This window comes from Doryrhamphus excisus, chromosome 7, assembly GCF_030265055.1.
Source record: "Doryrhamphus excisus isolate RoL2022-K1 chromosome 7, RoL_Dexc_1.0, whole genome shotgun sequence".
Lineage (NCBI taxonomy): Eukaryota > Metazoa > Chordata > Actinopteri > Syngnathiformes > Syngnathidae > Doryrhamphus > Doryrhamphus excisus.
The window spans coordinates 42,158-64,738 of NC_080472.1; the positions used below are offsets into that span (position 1 = coordinate 42,158).

General features: G+C 41.5%; 2 protein-coding genes across 10 annotated transcripts in view; both read right to left on the reverse strand.

The window, feature by feature from the left end:
- LOC131132060 (E3 SUMO-protein ligase PIAS1-like) overlaps positions 1-12,496 on the reverse strand; it is a 47,814-nt gene extending 35,318 nt beyond the window's left edge. The window contains exon 1 of one of the 2 annotated variants that reach the window (XM_058077251.1): positions 12,423-12,496. Coding sequence is in view for 1 of the 2 variants with exons in the window: in XM_058077250.1 (XP_057933233.1) it covers positions 4,878-4,901 (24 nt within the window). In the remaining variant the exon portion in view is untranslated. Of the gene's footprint in view, positions 1-4,877; positions 5,372-12,422 lie in introns of those variants that run through there. The other variant, XM_058077250.1, reaches the window with a different exon arrangement.
- On the reverse strand, positions 7,687-19,846 carry LOC131132061 (SKI family transcriptional corepressor 1 homolog-B-like). 8 transcript variants are annotated; one of them, XM_058077253.1, is made up of 9 exons: positions 19,650-19,846; positions 16,668-16,785; positions 15,002-16,568; positions 14,816-14,876; positions 14,683-14,748; positions 14,512-14,574; positions 12,634-12,708; positions 12,423-12,497; positions 7,687-9,994 (listed from the first exon to the last, which is right to left on the reverse strand). In XM_058077253.1, exons 3-9 carry the CDS (start codon positions 16,556-16,558, stop codon positions 9,897-9,899), a joined length of 1,995 nt encoding a protein of 664 aa, XP_057933236.1. In that variant the 5' UTR covers positions 16,559-16,568; positions 16,668-16,785; positions 19,650-19,846; the 3' UTR covers positions 7,687-9,896. The 8 variants fall into 8 exon arrangements, with proteins under 8 accessions (XP_057933236.1, XP_057933239.1, XP_057933241.1 ...); XM_058077256.1 differs by lacking the exon at positions 19,650-19,846 and adding an exon at positions 17,190-18,653 and having other exon boundaries at positions 7,687-10,047; XM_058077258.1 differs by lacking the exon at positions 19,650-19,846 and adding an exon at positions 17,190-18,652 and having other exon boundaries at positions 12,423-12,486.
- Positions 19,847-22,581: the final 2,735 nt, after the last annotated feature.

Genomic DNA, 22,581 nt, shown 5'->3' on the forward strand with positions numbered 1-22,581 from the left:
TGGGTACATGATACCATACACCATCCATATCAAACTTTAGCGGGCCGCACTAACATTACACTTTCATATCAAGGTGGGGGCCTCAAACTAGTGTCCTGCGAGCCGCGTGTTTGAGACCCCTGATTTCGTCGATTTGGTCATTTCTTTGTTTAGTGTAGTCAAAAAATATGTACAATTTTCTTAAATATTGATATTCTTCGTTCAATAATCTGCTTTGAAAAACAACGATAATTCCTCACGGCACACCTGACGGTTTCTCAAGGTACGCCAGTGGTTGAAAATCACTGTTCTACGGTATAAAAAAAAGTAGCCGTGCTTTCTGCCGAATGTAAACAGAGAGCTGAGAACACACAGCATGTTAAGACGTCAGCTGCCTGGAAAATGTAAACAGGTTTCACAGACTGTTTACCTTCCTGGAGCTGTGCCCTCCACCGAGATTTGAACCACCCGCCTATTGTGTAGAAGAAAAACATGCATATGAACCCATCCTAATGCCAGGCTCACCGGCACGGGCGCCGCATCCTGCGTACCAACTCGCCGACGACAAATTTGACTTGACTTTGAAGAAAAACACTATGAAAAAATCCATAATACAATATATTACAATCTACTAATTACATTTCTACACTCTGTGTGCATGCTAGCAGCCCCGCCTGCACCCACCCAGACAAAGAGACTGTATGACTGACAGAAAGGGCTCACTCCGTTCATGCCCTTGTTCTGCGGAAGCTGCCAAGTGACCCCTCTTGCTGCCTGCTTCATTTATTTGTAGCAGGCCTGCCACAATTACATCTGGAGCGCCACAGAAGAATACGACACAACCTTTTATTTGATTTTAATTAGCTTGTTTTGGGAGTGTCTGAGCGGCTTGTCGTTACAACTCTGTCCACTAGATGGCATCGCAAGTCTACAAAGTCAGAAAGCACCACAGCTAGTTTTCTGTCTTTTTCTAGTGGGGAACTGATATTTTCCTGAAACTTACCTATGTTCTACTGCTGATTGCTACAGAACGGAAAAAGATAGAAAGTTTTTATTTCTGTCGAAAGGCAGGGTCCCTGAAACCATGTACCTTTAACTGTTATTTCCAAAGTGCCCGCAAGGCATGCTGGGTGCTCCAGCTGCAATGCCCCCTGCAGGCTACAGTGCTGTAAGATATTAGCTGTGCCCCGCCCCGCTTTTACTCATGTTTTAACTGTGTATTAACCAATGAATGTTGTATTTTAACGTATCTTTTACTCTGTTTACTTGCTTTTATTCAACTCCATTCTTCTGTAAAGTGTCTTTGAGTATTTTGAAAAGTGCTATACAAATAAAATGTATTATTATTATTATTATTATTAAAATTACATGAGCGTGAGTCAACAAGTTCATGTCCTGTCGCTAAATAAGGTTCAAAAACACAAAATACTATCATGTACTTTTTATGAAACAAACCAAAAAAAAGCTCCATTTTACTTGTCCGCACACAAATGCTGAGGATTGGATGATTGCCAATTATGCAAATGTGACATCACACAGCCACAGATATATTGCAGCCCTGCGGGGCGTATGCACAACAGACAAATATTCCATAGTAATATTTGCATTCTTTCATCAAATACATAGACTCACAGATGCAAGAGTTAAATGTCATGTTCATTCATACAAACGTCAAACATTCAGAAAAGGCTTAGCATTATCGAAATATTTTTTTTTTATTAATATTATTATTAAAATTATTATTAATATTTTTTGCACACATTCCGTTTGCACACATTGTCACTGCAAACTACGCTTCCCACAAACCACACCAAGCAATATCTGCAGCCATTTCAATATGGATTCCGCTTTCAGGAGACGTACGCCAAGTGTTTTTTTTATGCATGAGTGTCAACAGTTGACGTGTTAAATCTTTCAAAACGTCATTAAGGAGGTTTTGTGGGTTAAGCTGCAACGCCGTTCATTCCAGCAGAAGATCAGCTACGGCGCCTATGGATCCATAGAGCTCATGGAAAAACACGGCAGGAAAACGTCTAAAAATAGACAATCAATAATACTAGAAAGGTTCCAATGCCACCTGAGGGTTATAGTAAGTGCTTCAGAAGATCCCAAATGTCAACATATATGCATTAAGGGGTGGGCTGGTCCTGATATCCATCCTTGACTGATACTTTGTTTCTATGTTTATTTTCCACAAATACTCATATAATAAACTTGTAGCATATTGTTTGACTTCTTTGTTTTCAAGTTCTACGGCGACCCAAACGGTCAAACACACAAACCGACACCAAATGCATCATCCATCTTCTATGCCGCTTATCCTCACCGAGGTGGTGTGTATGCTGGAGCCTATCCCAGCCGATTGGCAGTCGACGGCAGGGCACTTATATAAAAATAATAATTCACACATTCACATTCATACCTATGGACAATTTACAGTTGTACAGCTTTGAATGATTTATCAGTGTCTAGCTACTATGTAAATGTTAGCATGCCAGTAATATTAACATGCTAATGTTAGCATGCTAACATGAAGCATGTTAACATAACAGTGTAAAGTTTTTATGTTTCCAGTGAAGAAATTGATGAAAAAATGATACTATGCTAATGGTAGCATGCAAGTAATGCCGCATGCTAACATAACAGTGCTAAATGTTTACATGTCTAGAGCTATGAAAATGGCTAAAATGATACTACACTAATGTTAGCATGCCAGTAATGTTAACATACTAATGTAAGCATGCTAACATGTAGCATGTTAACATAACAGTGTAAAGTTTTTATGTTTTCAGTGAAGAAATTGATGAAAAAATGATACTATGCTAATGTTAGCATGCTAGTAATGCCGCATGCTAACATAACAGTGCTAAATGTTTACATGTCTAGAGCTATGAAAATGGCTAAAATGATACTACACTAATGTTAGAATGCCAGTAATGCTAAGTTTTCTAGTTAGTTAGTTAAGAAAATTATGAAAATGTCGGGAGCATTTAAAAGCAGGCCACACAGCTTGGAGACCCGAGTTCAATTCCACCCTGTGTGGAATTTCTCCCCGTGCATGCATGGGTTTTCTCCGGGTACTCCGACTTCCGACCCATTCCAGTACTTCAAAGAAGTACTTCAAAGAAACGTACTATAGTGCCCCACTGGGAACCATTATCATATTAAAAGTGGCTAAAATTAGCTTTTCACAATGTAAACAACGTAACTATCAACAAAATACAAACACACAGATACCACCAAACCTAAAGCTTTTCTCACTCACGGTGCAATGTTAGCATGCTAGCACTGCTAACATGCTAACGCCTAGTATAATCGTGTTTTTTTTATCAGTGTCTAGCTACTATGTAAATGTTAGCATGCCAGTAATATTAACATGCTAATGTTAGCATGCAACATGTAGCATGTTAACATAACAGTGTAAAGTTTTTATGTTTCGAGTTAAGAAAATGATGAAAATGTCGGAGCATTTAAAAGCAGGCTACACAGCTAGGAGACCCGAGTTCAATTCCACCCCGTGTTTATAATGCTAGCACTGCTAACATGCTAACGCCTAGTATAATAGTGTTTTTATCAGTGTCTAGCTACTATGTAAATGTTAGCATGCCAGTAATGTTAACATGCTAATGTTAGCATGCTAACATGAAGCATGTTAACATAACAGTGTAAAGTTTTTTTCTGTTTCTAGTTAAGAAAATGATGAAAATGTCGGAGCATTTAAAAGCAGGCCACACAGCTAGATGACCCGAGTTCAATTCCACCCCGTGTTTATAATGCTAGCACTGCTAACATGCTAACACCTAGTATAATAGTGTTTTTATCAGTGTCTAGCTACTATGTAAATGTTAGCATGCCAGTAATATTAAAATGCTAATGTTAGCATGCTAACATTAGAATGATGAAAATGTCAGAGCATTTAAAAGCAGGCTACACAGCTAGGAGACCCGAGTTCAATTCCACCCTGTGTGGAGTTTGAATGTTCTCCCCGTGCATGCGTGGGTTTTCTCCGGGTACTCCGACTTCCGACCCCATTCCAAAAACATGCTAGGTTAATTAGCCACTCCAAATTGTCCATAGGTATGAATGTGATGTGAATGGTTGTTTGTCTATATGTGCCCTGTGATTGGCAGGCCACCACCAGCCCTCTCGCGCCCGAAGACAGCTGGGATAGGCTCCAGTACCCCCCCCTCCCCCCACCCCCAACCCTCGTGAGGATAAGCGGTAGAAAATGAATGAATAATGTTAGCTTATTAAAAGGTCAGGCTCCCCTGGCTAACTTCCGTTTTGTTGCGTTTACTTGCAGCATTTTTTGCAGCGTTTTTCTTATTGCATTTCTTTTATTAGATTAGTTATTCGATTGCAGGATTATGACCATTATCAACAAATTAAAATAAAAAAAATATTAAATCATTAATGAGCTTGAAAAAGTATCGATATGGAAGATATCGAAGGTGCGTGACGTGTCTGACGTTTAACGGTCCACGGGGCGCCAGGATCATCAACAGGTAACGTGCACTATTTAGCGGCACAGGTGATAAACAACATCTCGTCTTCAGCGTTCCAGCGGCGCAGACAAACGTTAACAATAATCTTCCAGTGTGACATTTCCGTTTGTTTATAACGCGGCCACACATGAAGCCGCTGTCACGCCGGAGCTCCATTGAGGTAAAGACGCTCGGTTCAGCCAAAAACCCGCGAGTCTCAATATCAACATAAACATGCTGTGTGGGGGGGAGCTGGACTCGATAAACTTCCCGGAATGTTGGCTGCCATTAACGTCAAATGTGACAAAAACTCAAGCCTAAAGACGCTTTGAAAGCAGCCACGCCGAGAGCGACTTGACAAGCCGTACACTCGGCAACCGAGGAAAAGGATGATGATTTCAGACAGCGCCTTACCTTCAGTTCCGCACTCTCCGCCATCTTGTATTTCTCTGCGCAGGCGCGATGAGGGAGCACTGTGACTGGGGACGCGCTGGGGGCTGCGTGAACGCGCACGTGAGTGGCAATTATAATACAACTACAACAAAAACGCAATAAAAATACGTTTTTTTAAATACTTTGGTAATATTTTGTATTTATATGCTTTAACGATTTGACATGTTTTAATTTGTGACGTACCCTCACGTCAATAATGTGCATTGCTTTTCATTACAATTAATATATTATAAATAATAGGGACAGTAAAATGTAAAGTATTATGTTATGTCAATTCTATGCCTTGAAACTGCTACCTTTTATAAGGTTCTAAAAGAACAAGAAATAATCAAATATATAAATTTAAAAATAAAGCTTTTCTGTAACATTGAAATTGTAATGTTGTGAGAAAGTGTAGTTCACAATTCAGCCATTAGATGGCGCCAGATCACTTAAAATCAGGAGTCCATATCTCAGCACACCTGGTGTATTAGCGGTCATTCGACACTCGTATATGCCTTTTAATATTGCTTTAATATTCTATGATGAGAATAAGCTTCTTTCACAAAAGAGTAGTCGTTGAATACCGGGAAAAGCAGACAGTGTCCGTATCCCCGCCATCTGCTGCATTGTAAATGGTCAGACATAGGACAGGTGTCCCCGACCACACATGTTGACCCAGGGATTAAACCATCCCAGCCAATGGCATCGAACAATACTAGAAGTGGTTATCGCATTGAAACCAACATACCATACACAATGATCACAATGAAGTACAGACGCTATGCTGCTTTCCTAACTTTTCAGACTAATGTGTATGTTTCAGATTTACTCTGCCTGTACATGATGTAAAAGTACTCCTCATCAATTTTGTAGTACTTTATTCAAAGAGAAGTACTATAGTGCCCCACTGGGATTTAATATTATATTAAAAGTGGCTAAAATTACCTTTTCCCAATGTAAGCCAACGTAAGTATCAACAAAATATAAACACACAGATACCACCAAACCTAAAGCTTTCCTCACCCACAGTGCAATGTTAGCATGCTAGCACTGCTAACATGCTAACACCCAGTATAATAGTTTTTATCCGTGTCTAGCTACTATGTAAATGTCTGCATGCCAGTAATGTTAACATGCTAATGTTAGCATGCTAACATGTAGCATAACAGTGTAACGTTTTTATGTTTCCAGTGAAGAAATTGATGAAAAATGATACTATGCTAATGTTAGCATGCTAGTAATGCATAACAGTGCTAAATGTTTATATGTCTAGAGCTATGAAAATGCCTAAAATGATACTACACTAATGTTAACATGCTAGTAATGCTAACTTTCTAATGTTAGCATGCTAACATGTAGCATGGTGACATAATAGTGCTAAATGTTTATATGTCTAGAGCTATGAAAATGGCTAAAATGATACACTAATGTTAGCATGCTAGTAATGCTAACTTTCTAATGTTAGCATGCCAACATGTAGCATGGTGACATAATAGTGCTAAATGTTTATGTGTCCAGCTATGAAAATGGCTGAAAATGATACTATGCTAGTGTTAGCATGCTACTAATGCTAACTTTCTAATATTAGCATGCTAACATGTAGCATGGTAACATAACAGTACTAAATGATTATATGTGTCTAGCTATTAAATGGCTAAAAAAATTATACTATGCTAATGTTAGCATGCTAATAATGCTAACTTTTTAATGTTAGCATTGCATGTTAGCATGCTAACATGCAGCATGGTAACATAACAGTACTAAATGATTATATGTGTCTAGCTATGAAAATGGCTGAAAATGATAATATGCTAGTGTTAGCATGCTAGAAATGCAAACGTTCTAACACTAGCATGCTAACACCTAGCATTTGATGAAAGGAAGTAGTGTTGATAAAGACGATGCTTTGACAGTCCCGGAAAATGAACATCGATGGTGAGCCAGTAACGTAGCGGCTGCGAGTGTGCGTCTGCACAATCAATATCTATTATGGCCGCCATCAGAAGAAAGACATTTCACTATTAGATCAGCCTGCTCCCCTGACACCACGCCAGACATGATGATTGACTGCAGCCAATCATGTCTCTGCCTGATGGACAGATCATCAGGTCAAATAGAAGAAAAGGAAAAATCTGCCTATTCTCTCTGCCACCACTAGGTGTCACACTCATCATTTACCAGAAAAATTGGCATGTGAAGAAGAAAATGTTCAAAGTTGTTTTATTATTGAAGTTTTTAAGAACTTTACTGACCCTTTCATTCATCAAGGATATTTATTTATCCTGTACTTTATGTTTATGGCATTTTAAATCTGGGGTTTAACATGATGGAAGCCTTGTAAACATGAAATAACACCCCTATATCACCTCTGTTATTCACTGTTTACACCCAGTTAGCTAACCGGTTAGCCTCGAATTTATTCATTCATTCATTTTCTACCGCTTTTTCCTCACTAGGGTCGCTGGAGCCTATCCCAGCTGTCTTCGGGCTGGACTGGTCGCCAGCCAATCACAGGGCAAATATAGACAAACAACCATTCACACTCACATTCATACCTATGGACAATTTGGAGTCGCTAATTAACCTAGCATGTTTTTTTTTTTTGGAATGTGGGAGGAAAAACCGGAGTACCCGGAGAAAACCCACGCCTGCACGGGGGAGAACATGCAAACTCTACACAGAGATGGCCGAGGGTGGAATCGAACCCTGGTTTCCTAGTTGTGAGGTCTGCGCGCTAACCACTCCACCTGCCGTGCCGCCGCCTCAAATTTATTTCTCCTAAATTTAAGACACCAAAAATATACCACTTCCACACGGAATGGGAGGAGAGCATGCAGTGTTAAGGTCATGTAATTCAATTATATTGAAGGAAAATAAAATTAGCCAATTTTTGGCGCCCCCGAGAGGCCATGGCGCCCCTACCATCTACCTCATGGGCCGGCCGGTTCTCCAAAATGCACGGACGAGCACACGCTAGGAGAAAATCTTTTATTGCATGATCTCAGACATACATGATGAGCACACGGACGCTGCACGGAAGTGCTTTTTCCACACCGACATCCTTTTTTTTCCAGATCCAACCATTTGGTATTTATGGGGACCACAAAAGCAGAAATGTTGCCCCCCTTTTTTTCTTGTTTTTTTTTAAAGTGCTTTACAAGACGTAAGAGTGGTACAAACCATAAATAAAGATGGAGGAATGAATGTCATAAAAGCTAAATCATCACAAATATAGTACATGCCATTGCACATCGTCACGTGAATATTACTGTATATACTGTAGTACTATGTAGTATATACTGTAGTGCTTTTCCCTTCTCTTTTTCACCATGGGTCATCAACAGCTGGCTCCTTGCTATGAGAGTATTATCATTTCATTCACAACTTAAAGTACAATGCGTGTCTGGGTAAACCTCAGTATGAAGAGTTAGCATGAGGGAGCTAACAATGCACATAATGGGACACATGATACTTTTTATCATAATATGAGACTTTAGCTGAGCATTCTGATGTTTTAATCGCAAAATTTTGACTTTTTATCTCGTAATTTCCTGTTAGCATAATTAGCATAACTTTTCATAATTTTGACTTTTTATTTTAGAAGTTTTAGTATCTTGTAATGATGACTTTCTTGTCTAGTAATTATGACTTTTTAATTTCATAATTTTTTAACTTTTTACCATAATATGACACATTATCTCAGAATTTGTACTTTTTAATCTCAAAATTCAACTTTTGACCTCAGAATTAATTTTTTTTTAATGTCAGAATTTTGGCTTTTTTGTCTCAAAATTTGGATTTTTTAAATTTCGACCTGTTAGCATAATTATGATTTTTCATCATTTTTACTTTTAATGTCAGAATTTTGAATTTCATTTCGTCATAATGACCTCCTGTCTCAAAATTATGATTTTTTGTTTAAAATTTTTTACCTTTTAATCTCAAAATTCCAACTTTTGACCTCAGAATTTAATTTTTTTAATGTCAGAATTTGGACTTTTTTGCTGTCAAAATTTTGACTTTTTTAATTTCGACCTGTTAGCATAATTATGATTTTTCATCATTTTGACTTTTTATTCCAGAATTTTGAATTTCATCTCGTAATGATGAATTTCCTGTCTCAAAATTATGATTTTTTTGTTTTCATAATCTTTACCTTTTAATCTCAAAATTCCAACTTTTGACCTCACAATTTAATTTTTTTAATGTCAGAATTGTGACTTATTCTCAAAATTTCTCAAAATTTTGACCCGTTAGCATAATTATGACTTTTCATTAAATCATTTCAACTTTTTATTTTGACTTTGTAATTTTTTTTTCATTTTCATTTTTTTCATCACAAAATTTTGTCTCAGAATTATGACTTTTTATCTGGCAATTTTGACTTTTTATTTCATCATTTTGAATTTTAGCCCATAATGATGACCTTCCCATTTCATAATTAGGACTTTTTTTTACCTATGAATTGTGACTTTGTATCATAATGTGACCTTTTAATGTCATAATTTTAAAAATGTATGTCAGAATTCCGACTTTCCGATGTAATAATTATGATGCGTTGACTTAGGCGCGTCGTTAACTCCCGCATGCTAGCTGTTTCAGACGACACAGGAAGGAGAAAAATTGCGGATTCCTCGAAAACAACGTTGAAATAAATCCCGGCTTCTTTTGTTTGAGTGCAGTCAAGTGCTAGGATGGGCGGAGTATCTACACCAGGGGGTGTCCAAAGTGCGGCACGGGGGGCATATGTATAAAAAGAAAATGAAGTGATTATTCATTAATGAGTTATATTGTTATTATTATTATTATTATATTACATATTCCGCTCATCAGCTAGCTTAGCATGTATTAGCTTGCATTGGAGCATCCTTCATGTAGAAAATGTATCAAAGTGACCCCCGCATCCGTACCGCATCCTTTTGATGTCAGGTCTGGACACTCCCGGTCTACACAGTGGAAGTGTGTGTGTGTGTGTGAGTGTGAGGGTGGTGTGGGGCTTCAGGGGGGCAGCAGGGGGGGCTTAAAGGTGCAGGCGCCGCTACACTGCCGAGGGGTCAGCATCTTGCAGGAGAAGTGATGAAGGGCGTCGTGAGCTTCTGGGGAGGAACAAGCCCATCAGTCAGGACACGTCGGCTTATTTCACCACTTCCTGTTGTTGTATTTGTAAATAAAGTTCTTATTTTGATTTTTAAAAAAAAACTTTTTGTGTTGTTTATGTTGCTTTTATGATATTTCAGCTGTCGCAAAAGCCACAAATATTTGTGTCAAACTGAAATGTATCTTTGTCTTTTAGTTGGGAACTGATATTTTCCTGAAACTTCTATTGCTGATTACCAAAAAACGAAACTTTCTTTTTAGTAGCTTCCGTGTTTATATTGCCTTTAAAGATCAGTCAAAAATTGCCCAAAATGGCCGCCATTGGAGGAAATAAAGTCAAAATATTCTGACAATAAGTCATAATATTCCAAGAAAAAATATACAAGGAGAAAAATTTCATATTTCTTAAAATATTTCTCAAAAAAAGTGTCGCGTGAGGTCATCAAACTCGCTCACGGTGCAACAAAAACTAAGACAACGCAACTGCGGCACAAGGACGATGCGGTGTTTAAGCACTAACATACATGCACTCAAATTTTATACTAACCCGCAAGGCATGCCGGGTAACTGTGTGTTGGCTTCCCAGCATGCCTTGCGGGTTATAGGTGCATATGATGTGTATCAGTGTGTACAGCATCCGGAGACGAGGAGCTAGCAAGGAATGGCTCCACGCTAATGGCGACACGCTGCAGTCGCTCGGCCTTGCAGACGACCGTTTGACCCCCGCGTGTACTTGAACCTCGGCTTTAAACAACGTAACGCGACACCGATCCTTTAGCTGGGGCGGCTTTGCCGGCCGTCTACCTCGTGTAAGCGATACGCCGCCCGATAATGGACTGTCTGCTCCGTTTTTCCACCGCCTGCTTCAGGAGAACAGGAGCTCTGCAAACAAACGTTCTAGTGCCGTCTGCGTACGCCTCCACCATCCCGGTGATGGGGGCGGAGCTTCAGGGCTTTGAATGGCTTTGATGGAGTGGTCATGGAGTAGTGATTGGGGTGATCGAGTGGTGATGGAGTGGTGATGGAGTAGTGGAGTGGTGATGGAGTGGTGACGGAAAGGTGATGGAGTCGTGATGGAGTGGTGATGGAGTAGTGGAGTGGTGACGGAGTGTTGATGAGTAGGGAGTGGTGATGGAGTGGTAACAGAGAAGTGGAGTAGTGATGGAATGGTGATGGAGTAGTGGAGTAGTGATGGAGTGGTGACGGAGTGGTGATGGAGTAGGGAGTGGTGACGGAGTGGTGACGGAGGGGTTGATGGAGTGGTGATGGTGAAGTGGAGTAGTGATGGATAGTGGGGTGGTGACGGAGTGGTGATGGAGTAGTGGAGTGGTGATGGAGGGGTTGACGGAGTGGTGACAGAGTAGTGGAGTAGTGGAGTGGTGACGGAGTGGTGATGGAGGGGTTGACGGACTGGTGATGGAGTGGTGACAGATAAGTGCAGTAGTGACGGAGTGGTGATGGAGGGGTTGACGGAGTGGTGATGGAGGGGTTGACGGAGTGGTGACGGAGTGGTGATGGAGTAGTGGAGTGGTGACGGAGGGGTTGACGGAGTGGTGACGGAGTGGTGACGGAGTGGTGACGGAGTGGTGATGGAGGGGTTGACGGAGTGGTGACGGAGTGGTGACGGAGTGGTGACGGAGGGGTTGACGGAGTGGTGACGGAGTGGTGATGGAGTAGTGGAGTGGTGACGGAGTGGTGATGGAGGGGTTGACGGAGTGGTGATGGAGTAGTGGAGTGGTGACGGAGGGGTTGACGGAGTGGTGACGGAGTGGTGACGGAGTGGTGACGGAGTGGTGATGGAGTAGTGGAGTGGTGACGGAGTGGTGACGGAGGGGTTGACGGAGTGGTGATGGAGTGGTGATGGAGGGGTTGACAGAGTGGTGACGGAGTGGTGATGGAGTAGTGGAGTGGTGATGGAGGGGTTGACGGAGTAGTGATGGAGTGGTGACGGAGGGGTTGACGGAGTGGTAATGGAGGGGGTGACGGAGTGGTGACGGAGTGGTGACGGAGTAGTGGAGTGGTGACGGAGTGGTGATGGAGTAGTGGAGTGGTGATGGAGGGGTTGACGGAGTAGTGATGGAGTGGTGACGGAGTGGTGATGGAGGGGTTGACGGAGTGGTGATGGAGTAGTGGAGTAGTGATGGAGTAGTAATTATGACTTTTTATGCCACACTTTTTATGCCATCATTCTGACTTTTTATCTCATACTCTGATCTCCATCTCCTAATGAAGACTTTCTTATGTGATCATTTATACTTTTTAATATCATCTGGACTTTTCTATCTCCTAGTTATGAGTTACGATCCCGCTGCTTGTGAGAGCGGAAGCGTTGACGCGAGTCTCCCGTTCGCTGCGATGGCATCTCGAGGCGTGCCCATAAAGAAGGTTTGTCGCTTTTAAAGATTGAGTGAAAGAAAGAAGACCAACCTCGAACAATCTGGAGCTGCTGGACCATTTCTTCTCTGTAGGAAAGCTCTCGCTTCATTTGGTCCTGAAAATTATCTGGACCATGAATGCCACATCGTCACCACTCATACTCCGAATACATACGCAGCATAGTACATATAGTACATATAGTACATACATATAGTACACATACTGTGTGTGTGTGTGTGTGTGTGTGTTTCTTGGCTTTTACCTTTTAAATGTTGAAATTCTCGCTCCAGTTTTTTCCTCAGCTCCATCTGCTCCACAAGTTGCTTCTGCAGCTCCTCTGTGAAGGACACCACAAGGTCAGCTGTGTTCGGACATTTCATTAGGAACACCCCCCCCCCAAAAAAAAACGCTTTGCCTGGAATAGAAGGTCAATAAAAGGCTTCTTCTTTTGTTGTTCTTTTTTTTCTCAAATCCAAAATCTAAAAATATAAACGTGCCCCCCCCACAAGCGTCCTTGGATTAGTCTTCATGTTTCATGGTGGGGGGGTCTGCTGCTTCTTTTTTATTGGCTGAGGGGGGGGGGTGAAATGAAATATTTAAAGAGAAATACAGCAAAAAGGCAAAAATGCTGGAATTTTGATATGAATCATTCATATCTTTTATTTCATATAGTGTATATTTATGAATTTACTAGTAGGGGCCGGGGGGCCGCTGCAGCTTGTTTTTTAGTGGCCCCCAGCACAAAAAAAAAACCAAACACACAAAATGGAAAAAAAATAGACATGAAAAAAATGGTGTTTATATTGCCTTTAAAGATCAGTCAAAATCACCCAAAATGGCCGCCATTGGACGAAAAATAAAGTCAAAATATTCTGACAATAAAGTCATAATATTCAAAGAAAAAAAATGTACAAGGAGAAAAATTTCATATTTCTTTCTATTGTCAAAATGTGAGCAAAAAAAAAAGTGTCGCGTGAGGTCATCAAACTCAACGCCTCGCTTGCTCGCTCACGGTGCAACAAAAACTAAGACAAACTAAGGCAAAAATGCTAGAATTTGGATAGGAATCATTCATATCTTTTATTTCATATAAAGCAGCCCCAAGCGTATTTATGTATTTACTAGTAGGGGCCGGGGGGGCCACTTGTGGCCTGCAGCTCATTTTTTTTAGTGGCCCCCCAGCACCAAAAAAAAAACACAAAATGAAAAAAATGGAGCAGAAATATGGATACTATCAATTCATAACCCAAATATTTAAAATTGAAAGCATACTTTCATTTGTCTGTATGGGTGGGGGGGCATTTTGCTGAAATATTGATACTCATAATTCATAACCTTTAAATATGTTAATTATTTTTTCTTTTTTTTTTAAACCTTAATATTGATATTTTTATATTGATTTATATTTCTGTATGTGGCCTGGCGGGAGTTGGAGGGGGAGGGGGGGGGTTCTGATTGCCCCCCCCCAGCACTTATTAAAACAAAAAAATAGTGAAAATTTAGCAAAAAGGTTAAAAAGAAGCTGAAATATTGATACTATCATAACTGGAAAAAAATGAATGGGGGGTGCTAAAATATTGATATACATAATTCATAAGCTTTAATATTAATCATTTGATATTTCTGTGTGTTTCCCATTAAGAAGGACGGGGGAGGGTGGGGGGGGTCCTATATTGGCTTATAGCTTATTGTAGAAATAAGAGACTAAAAAATATAAAATAACAAAAATGCAAAAAAATTGAGCAAAAATGCAGAAATTTAAATAAAAATTATGAAATATTGACATCAATCATTCATAACACTCTTTTTAAACGTGTCAAATATCCAAATGCCCCCCCCCCCCCCAAGCTTCCTGTACGGGTGACATCAGGTGTGGCCGAAGCCTCCAGGCTGCGTGGGGCCCGAGATATGAGCATCCTATCCTCGGCAGTGTGTGTGTGTGTGTGTGTAGGGGGGGGGTTCCTTCCTTCCTTCCAAGCGTTTAAAAATAATTAGCTGCCGTGCCTGGGGGGTACGTATGGATATGAATAGCCTGGAAAGCATTTGCCAAATAATGGGCCTTTTTAGTGCTCGACACTAAATATTATTAAAATGATTCCCAGATTATTATCATTATTATGAAATTTTTTTTTTTTTTTACCTTTGGCCATGTTCTCCAGGTCTCCTTCGTGGAGGCTGATATCGATACGTAAGGATCCATCGGCTGGAAGAGAAACATATTGATATTAATAATAATAATAATAATAATAATAATAATAATAGAAAAGAGCTATAATAATAAATGTCAGCATCCGGGATGAAAATGAATGACCTTGTTTGTCCTTCGGCTCCCGATAAGGTGTGATGTTTCCTGGCGTTTGGGACACGTGCCGCACACCTGAAGACGGAAAAGTATTTTTAATTTTGTTGTTTCAAGGGAATAAAAAGAAACAAGAAGCCATCACCTTCCGGTCTGCGGGGGCTGCAGCTGGATGGCTCGGGGGGCTCCAACGCCTTTTCATGCACCTGGAAAAAATATGCTTTTATAGCTAAATGCAGGACCTTACACTATGGGGGGGGGGGGAGAATTCCTAGTGAGGAACACTGCAACAATTAATGGAAAACCGCTAGGAATGGAAATGAGATCCAACCTGATGGAGAGGGGATGAATCCCGGCTCGGCGTGTCCTCCTCCTCCTCGGATGCCGTGTGCACAGAGTCCGCGGCGGGGCTGCACGGTGCGAGTTGCTCCCGGATCGGCTCCTCGTCCTCCTGCCCACGATTGGACTCCACGTCCACGTCCGGGTCGTCGTCGTCGTCATCATCCGGAGTGTCTCTATCCGGGGACGCGGACCTATAACTGGAGGTCTCGCTGATAAAGTCCGGGGATAAGTACCCGGGCCGCACGGCGTAGACGTCTCGGTTCCCGTAAAGCTTAGCGATGCTTTCTGAGTCCTTGACGACGGGCCGGAAGGCCGAGATGTATGTCGTCTTCCTGTGGGGGGGCTCTTCCGACGGCTTGTCGTTGTCCTTTATGTTGCTGGATCCAGCGTGGTCTTTGGGGGTGTTTGCGCCTCGTTCGCTTTGGTCCGGCCCGGGCACATCCAGAGGTTTCGGGTATGGTGGCATAGGAAGGCCGCCGGCTGCGGGCCAGAAAACTGGGAAAGCGGGGTATATGGCGTCCTTTGCGGAGGGCCAGTAGACACCAGGGACGTTCGATTTGCTCACATCCGGGACGCCGTCGCTTTTCTTGGGGCACAATCCGTACCCAGCGAAGCCGTACGGTGGGTGCGGAAACAAGGGCGGAGGGATTTTTTGAAGCACGCCGAAGTTCTTACTCGGCACCGGAATGAGCGGGTAGCTGCGCGCGCCGCTCGCTGACGTCGGGTTCGAGTTCGGCGCGCACCTGTCGTCGTCGAGGCCGCGGAGACGCTTGTTCGCCACTTCCGGGGACGCGGCGCGGCCGAGCGCGGAGGAAACATGCGCTTTCAGTGCCCCCTCCGCGGGAAGCGTTCTCTTTCTGCTACCCCCGTTGAACATGGCTTTGACGTCCTCCCACGCGTGGTTGATGTCCTCGGAGGGTTTCTTCTCCGTCAATTTGAGGTGGCGTCTCCACGAGTTGAAGTTAGCGGCATCCGGCTGCGTGTATTTGGACTCCGGGGTCCGGTGCGAGTGGAAGATGAACTTGTTCGGGGAGAAATACATGCTACACAGGCCGCATTTGATGCACTTGGCGCGGGAGCTGTTGTACCGGGCTGGGATGAAACTGCCCCGGCACCCCCACGCGCACTCGTGGGACACGTCGAAGGCGAAGTTCTCGGGTAGCTTCGGTGGGCTGTGCGCCCCCAGAAAGGACTTGCACAGCCGCTCGGCTTCCCGTTTGGTGATCATACCGCAGCGTCTGGATGAGATGGGCATGGCCCCCGCGCGCCGAAGTAGCTCCAGCTGAACCGGGGTGCACTGCACGCATGTGATCCCCAGAGCCACTCTGCGGTTGTGGATCTCGTTGTAGCTGTAGTTCTTCAACAGGGTGTTGGAGATCTGAGCCAGGCACAGCCTCTCCTTGCCGTCTATCACCAGGGACACAATGGGCACCCCGTACAGGGAGGTCTCGCTCACTTGGTTCGGTTTCAAGGCGCCCGGATGGCCTATCGTGTCCTGCTTGGGACTCGGGGAGAGGCTGGATTCTCTTCCGGGTACGGACTCCATTCCTGGAAGCCTGTCAATCACAGAGAAAACTCATTATTTGAAAAAAAATCGCCTTTTTTATTGAGTGTGTGATTAAAAAGTGAACACGCCATCTTGTTCCGGTACTCACAGGTGGACGGGCTGGCCCTTCTGATCTGAAAATCGGCTCGGGGCTACTTTAGGAGCCGCATAAGAGTTCCCCGGGCGGATAAGGACAGAAGGGAAACAGGCTGAGCTGCGTCAATGAGCTTAGCGAAGAAGAAAAGAACAAGTGTAAGCTTCTTTGCTGGTAATTACACTGATCCAAAAACCTGCCTGCGTGCGTCTTCCCAATCTTAATAAAAGACCAAGCCTATATATAATTAAAGCTTCAGCTCGGATTAGTCTTAAACGGTAGCTTGATCCAGGAAGCAAAAAAAAAAAACTGCACTTGAACGTACCGCAAATTGGTAGTGTGTGTGTTTGTGTGTGTGAAAATAAAAAAAATAAACAATAATTTTGAATTTAAACCTGTAAAAATGCCACACGAAAAATAGTCACCCAACAATAAAACAATAAAATAAAAACAATCCACAATTTAAATAAGGATTTAAGCACCCGGAAATGCTAAAACACGTAAAAAGACTACGAAAAAAACCCAAACAATTCTCACCTTCTGCTGCTCCAAAAGATGACAAACTCCGGCGGAATCGAACTATTCTTAAAAATGGAGGCAAAGAGCAAGAAAAGTTGAAGGGTTTGATTTTTATTTGAAGTCTGCTTTCAGAGGACGAGTCGCCTCCATCCTGGCCGACGAGCGGGGACGTCAATGGCGGGTACACACAGGAAGCACGTGCCACCTCTCTCGCTCTCTCTCTTTCTCTCTCCTCTTCCTAGCTCGCTCATATAGTGTTTGTGACATGCGCGCGGCACGTGTCCCCAACAGTGACACGCGCACCACACTTCAATCATTCAAGCTAGGACAATTCATGTCAATGTCTACCGTAACTCATGTAATAAAATATCCCTTTTGTCCACAAATATCTGCGTCTTTTTTGTTGTTGTTTCATGTTGTATTGTGAAGCATAAAGACATAAACATTTATGTTTAGGTTAAGGTTGTACTTGTGTGAGAATAATGTGGAATATTATAACCTCGTTTTAGTGGCAGAAAAAAACGGAATTGGAGAAACAAAACAACGAATAAAGCTGTAATGTTAGCAGAATAAAGTCCAGACATTACGGGAATGGAGTTGTAGTTAGGAGAATAAAAAAGGTGGGAAAAAACAGCTTTCATTTGAGGAGAATAAAGTCCAAAATACGAAGAGGCAGAAAATTGGTACGGTAAGGAGGAAAAAAAACATCCTGTAATTTCAGGATTGAAATATTACAGAAAAATACTTGTGAGAAACAAAACAAAAAAGTGTCAAAAACGTAGGAATGTTTAATAGTTAAAAAACTACAAAAAATGGGTGAGAAAAGAGCCAAAATAGTCGTTTCCTTTAATTTTTCACTACGTGGCCTTCAAGAGCATGGGAAAGTTTGGACACCCCTGGTGTACTATAGTACTAGTACTTGTACTAGCTCTGGTATACAGAAGATGTCTCCAAGCAAGTACTAGAAGGCGGAGCGAGCTGACAAAAGACAAACATGGCTGTCTCATTTATCAAGTTACACCACCATCTGCTCGGCTTCCACGGCCACGCAAATCAATGTGAGGCCTCGGCGTGGAAGGGGATGGGAAAAGGGGGGGCTGACGGCGTGTAAAAATGTTTTCATGTGTTTCAATAGCATCGCCAGAGGCGAAGGAACCCGAAAAAAAAGGGCATGGTTCACACGGTCACGTGACGGGAAGAAGCGGGCTGCAGCTGTTTGGCGGGTCTAAAGCTGCACGTGCCAGCCATCTCACGTCTGAGATGCATAAAATGATCAATGACTTCACGTTGCCTTCACGGGAAGTCCTGACGTTCCCAAACACGGCCAGGTGGCTCCAAGATCAACCACCACGTCGTCGTTGAAGATAAAAGCCACTGAAACCTCGTGACTCCCCCCTACTATGACCATTTATGAACCCACCAAAGTATGCTATGACATATTAGCTTGTATTAGCACATTTTGGGAAGATACTTCACTGTTATCGGACAAACCCGGCGATGAAGCTTCACCTGCTTACAATATTGATGATGATCCACCTGATCCTTAGCAGATGCTCTCCTCTTTCACCATCAAGAGCCTTCCCTCCCGCCCCCGCCAATAATTACAATTTTACACTGTAATTATTCCCCGCCTCTTAATTATTTACACAGCCTTTGTGGCTGCTTATTCCGCGGGAAACCTGAGTCGCGTCGCCGACATCCCATTAAAGGAGACATTTAAGGAGGACTTCTATTAATGTAGACATTTAAGGAGGACTTGAATTAAAGGAGACATTTAAGGAGGACTTGTATTAAAGGAGACATTTAAGGAGGACTTGAATTAAAGGAGACATTTAAGGAGGACTTCTATTAAATGAGACATTTAAGTAGGGACTATTATTAATGTAGACATTTAAGGAGGACTTTATTAAAGGAGATATTTAAAAAAAAAAGAAATGATTATTTCCGTCTGCACACAAATGAGCGCGGCCTGCTGGGACAAACATTTCCCCTTAAATATTCATGCGCGTTCAGTCATTGTTGAAGTCGCGATGCGGCTGCTCGTCCGGTACAGGTGGGGATTAGTTGACGCGGCGGAGGACGAGGCACCTTGAGTGTTCATAGACTGCCGTGAATGCTCAATACAGCAGTTCTTCTTTTGTCATCTCAATCCATAAAACTTTATTTAAAAAAATACAGATTTTTATTGCTATGTATATGATTATTTATACTTTATTAATATAAAATGATTTTGTATTTGAAGCCATTACTATATACAATATAAAACCCATATTCATTATTTTATAGATTAATTGGAGAGTTAAAACAGTTTATGAAAAGCAACAAAACATTAATTCTGGTGATTATTTATATATATTTAATATAAACTGTTTTTTTTGTTTTAAATCACTCGGCATAGCGTACAAATTAAATGAATTCATTCTAAATCAGACCTGGCAACATTTACAGTTAAAAAAAATGAGAGGAATTGTGTCTTACCGTGTTGTTTTACTGGCGTGCTTTTAATTTGAAGGCCTAATTGTACAGGAACCTTGTTGAAAGGACAGGTACTGCGGAAAAAAATAGAAAAAAATATGTAAAACACCAGAAAAAAGGGTAAAAATACGAGTTATATCTTATATCTCAGCATGTTTTCATCTACATTTGAGCATCTTTAATGCTCTAATCCTGTAATAACTCCTCATTCCGCGTCCATTTGAGTTTGTCTGGGAGTAAAACGCAAGGGGGGGGGGGGGGGGTAGGGGCTCAGCCAGAGCAGGTTTAATAAGCGCAGGGCAAATGTTTTATAATTAACAGTTGTATCAGCACCCTATAAAAGTGTGAGCCTATAAATCCCATTTTAGAGAGCAATCAATCCTCCTCTTGGACTAAAGGGCCTATTGATCCCCCCCCCCCACTACTCTACCTCTTGCTTTTTTTGTTTCCACTGAAAAGAGTGTTTCGATTGCACTTTTTTTTTATTGGAGCAAAGATTCCGCCGAGAGCAAAGCTTGAAAATGAAAGCGTGACATTTTAATTACAGGGCATTGATAAAAGGATGTGGCTAATGGGTGGGCACGGACGGACGCTCATTGTCCCGCCTGACGCGCTAATCAAGTCAGACTGACGCGGGAGAGGGGGGGTGGTGTGGGGGGTAGTGGACAAGGACCTGGCTGGGAATTTGGGAATATGACGGCGCCAAATGAAGACGCATCTCCAAACAATGCGGCGCTCAATATCTGCAGATGAGATCACGTCCAGCATCCGCATTGTCATTGCCACGTGTTAGCGCGTGGCAGCACGATAGGTCACGCCCATGCATCATCTCAGCTGTCACACACACACACACACGTACATGTGACCACTTGTGAGGACAAGGGGGCGCATTCTCTGCTAATGTGCAAAGGAAGAGGGCCGGGTGGTGTAATGGTACAGCTGCTGCCTTTCAAAGCACAGAGTGGAGCTTGTACTTTAGACACTTCATTTGTTATTTTGCACGAAAAAGCCTGTGGATCCAGTGGAATCATCCACAATCCTTATGTCAGACATGAACGCATGTGTGCGTTCTAAAGATATAAAAAGAGCTAAAAAAGACAGCTAATTAACGCATCTGGTCATGCATTGAAAGGACATGCACACATAGTTCAGTTCCAAATGAGAAAACTGAATAATTCATAGTGTTATATTTTTTTAGTTGGGAACCGATATTTTCTCAAAACTTACCTATGTTCCACTGCTGATTACTACAGAACAGGAAAAGATAGAAACAATCTTTTCAACAGATAAGACAGTCTAATCTTTGTTTTGGTACGTAACCACAGAAGTGAAAGAGGATCCAAAATGGCCGCCACCGAGGGTTAAACAGGTCCAACATGTCCCTTCATGCATTGAAGGGACATGCACACATAGTTCAGTTCCAAATGAGAAAACTGAATAATTCATAGTGTTATATATTTTTTCAGTTGGGAACCGATATTTTCTCAAAACGTTTCTCAAAAAAGATGGATTTTTTTTTAAACAGATAGTTCATAGTGTTATTTTTTTTTAGTTGGGAACCGATATTTTCTCAAAACTTACCTATGTTCCACTGCTGATTACTACAGAACAGAAAAAGATAAAAACAAACTTTTTTTGTTTAACAGATAAAACTAATCTTTGTTTTGGTACGTAACCACAGAAGTGAAGAGGATCCAAAATGGCTGCCACCGAGGGCGTTGAAAGAGTTAAACAGGTCCAACCGGAGGCTGTTCTACACAGCAGGTCACCTCAATCAGACTACTTTCCTTCATGATTAAATAAACCGTTTGGGCAGGGAGCAACAAGTCAGTGGTGGTGTAATGGTACAGCTGCTGCCTTTCAAAACACTTCATTTGTTATTTTGCATGAAAAAGCCTGTGGATCCAGTGGAATCAACTCCAATCCTTATGTCAGACATGAACGCATGTGTGCGTTCTAAAGATATAAAAACAGCTATAAAACTGAGAAAACTGAATAATTCAGTGTGGTTTTTTTTTTTTTTTAGTTTTTTTTTAGTTGGGAACCAATATTTTCTCAAAACCTTTCTCAAAAAAGATAGAAACAAACTTTTTTTTTAAAAAACAGATAGTTCATAGTGTTATTTTTTTTAGTTGGGAACCGATATGTTCTCAAAACTTACCTATGTTCCACTGCTGATTACTACAGAACAGAAAAAGATAGAAACAAACTTTTTTTTTAAACAGATAAGACGTAACCACAGAAGTGAAAGAGGATCCAAAATGGCCGCCACCGAGGGTTAAACAGGTCCAACATGTCCCTTCATGCATTGAAGGGACATGCACACATAGTTCAGTTCCAAATGAGAAAACTGAATAATTCATAGTGTTATATATTTTTTTAGTTGGGAACCAATATTTTCTCAAAACTTTTCTCAAAAAGATAGAAAAAAAACTTTTTTTTTAAAAAACAGATAGTTCATAGTGTTATTTTTTTTTAGTTGGGAACTGATATTTTCTCAAAACTTACCTATGTTCCACTGCTGATTACTACAGAACAGAAAAAGATAAAAACAAACTTTTTTGGTTTAACAGATAAAACTAATCTCTGTTTTGGTACGTAACCACAGAAGTGAAAGAGGAGCCAAAATGGCCACCACCGAGGGTTAAACAGGTCCAACATGTCCCTTCATGCATTGAAGGGACATGCACACATAGTTCAGTTCCAAATGAGAAAACTGAATAATTCATAGTGTTATATTTTTTTTAGTTGGGAACCGATATTTTCTCAAAACCTTTCTCAAAAAGATGGATTTTTTTTTAAAAACAGATAGTTCATAGTGTTATTTTTTTTTGTTGGGAACCGATATTTTCTCAAAACTTACCTATGTTTCACTGCTGATTACTACAGAACAGAAAAAGATAAAAACAAACTTTTTTTGTTTAACAGATAAAAC

What these genes read in the sequence shown, in the direction of transcription:
- LOC131132061 (XM_058077253.1), bottom strand. Translation starts at nt 16,558, where the DNA reads ATGGAGTCCGTACCCGGAAGAGAATCCAGCCTCTCCCCGAGTCCCAAG. An exon ending in ATTCATCCCCTCTCCATCAG is followed by an intron (nt 14,877 to 15,001) that starts GTTGGATCTCAT and finishes TATTTTTTCCAG; the next exon opens with GTGCATGAAAAGGCGTTGGA. An exon ending in AGAATTTCAACATTTAAAAG is followed by an intron (nt 12,498 to 12,633) that starts GTAAAAGCCAAG and finishes TTCATGGTCCAG; the next exon opens with ATAATTTTCAGGACCAAATG.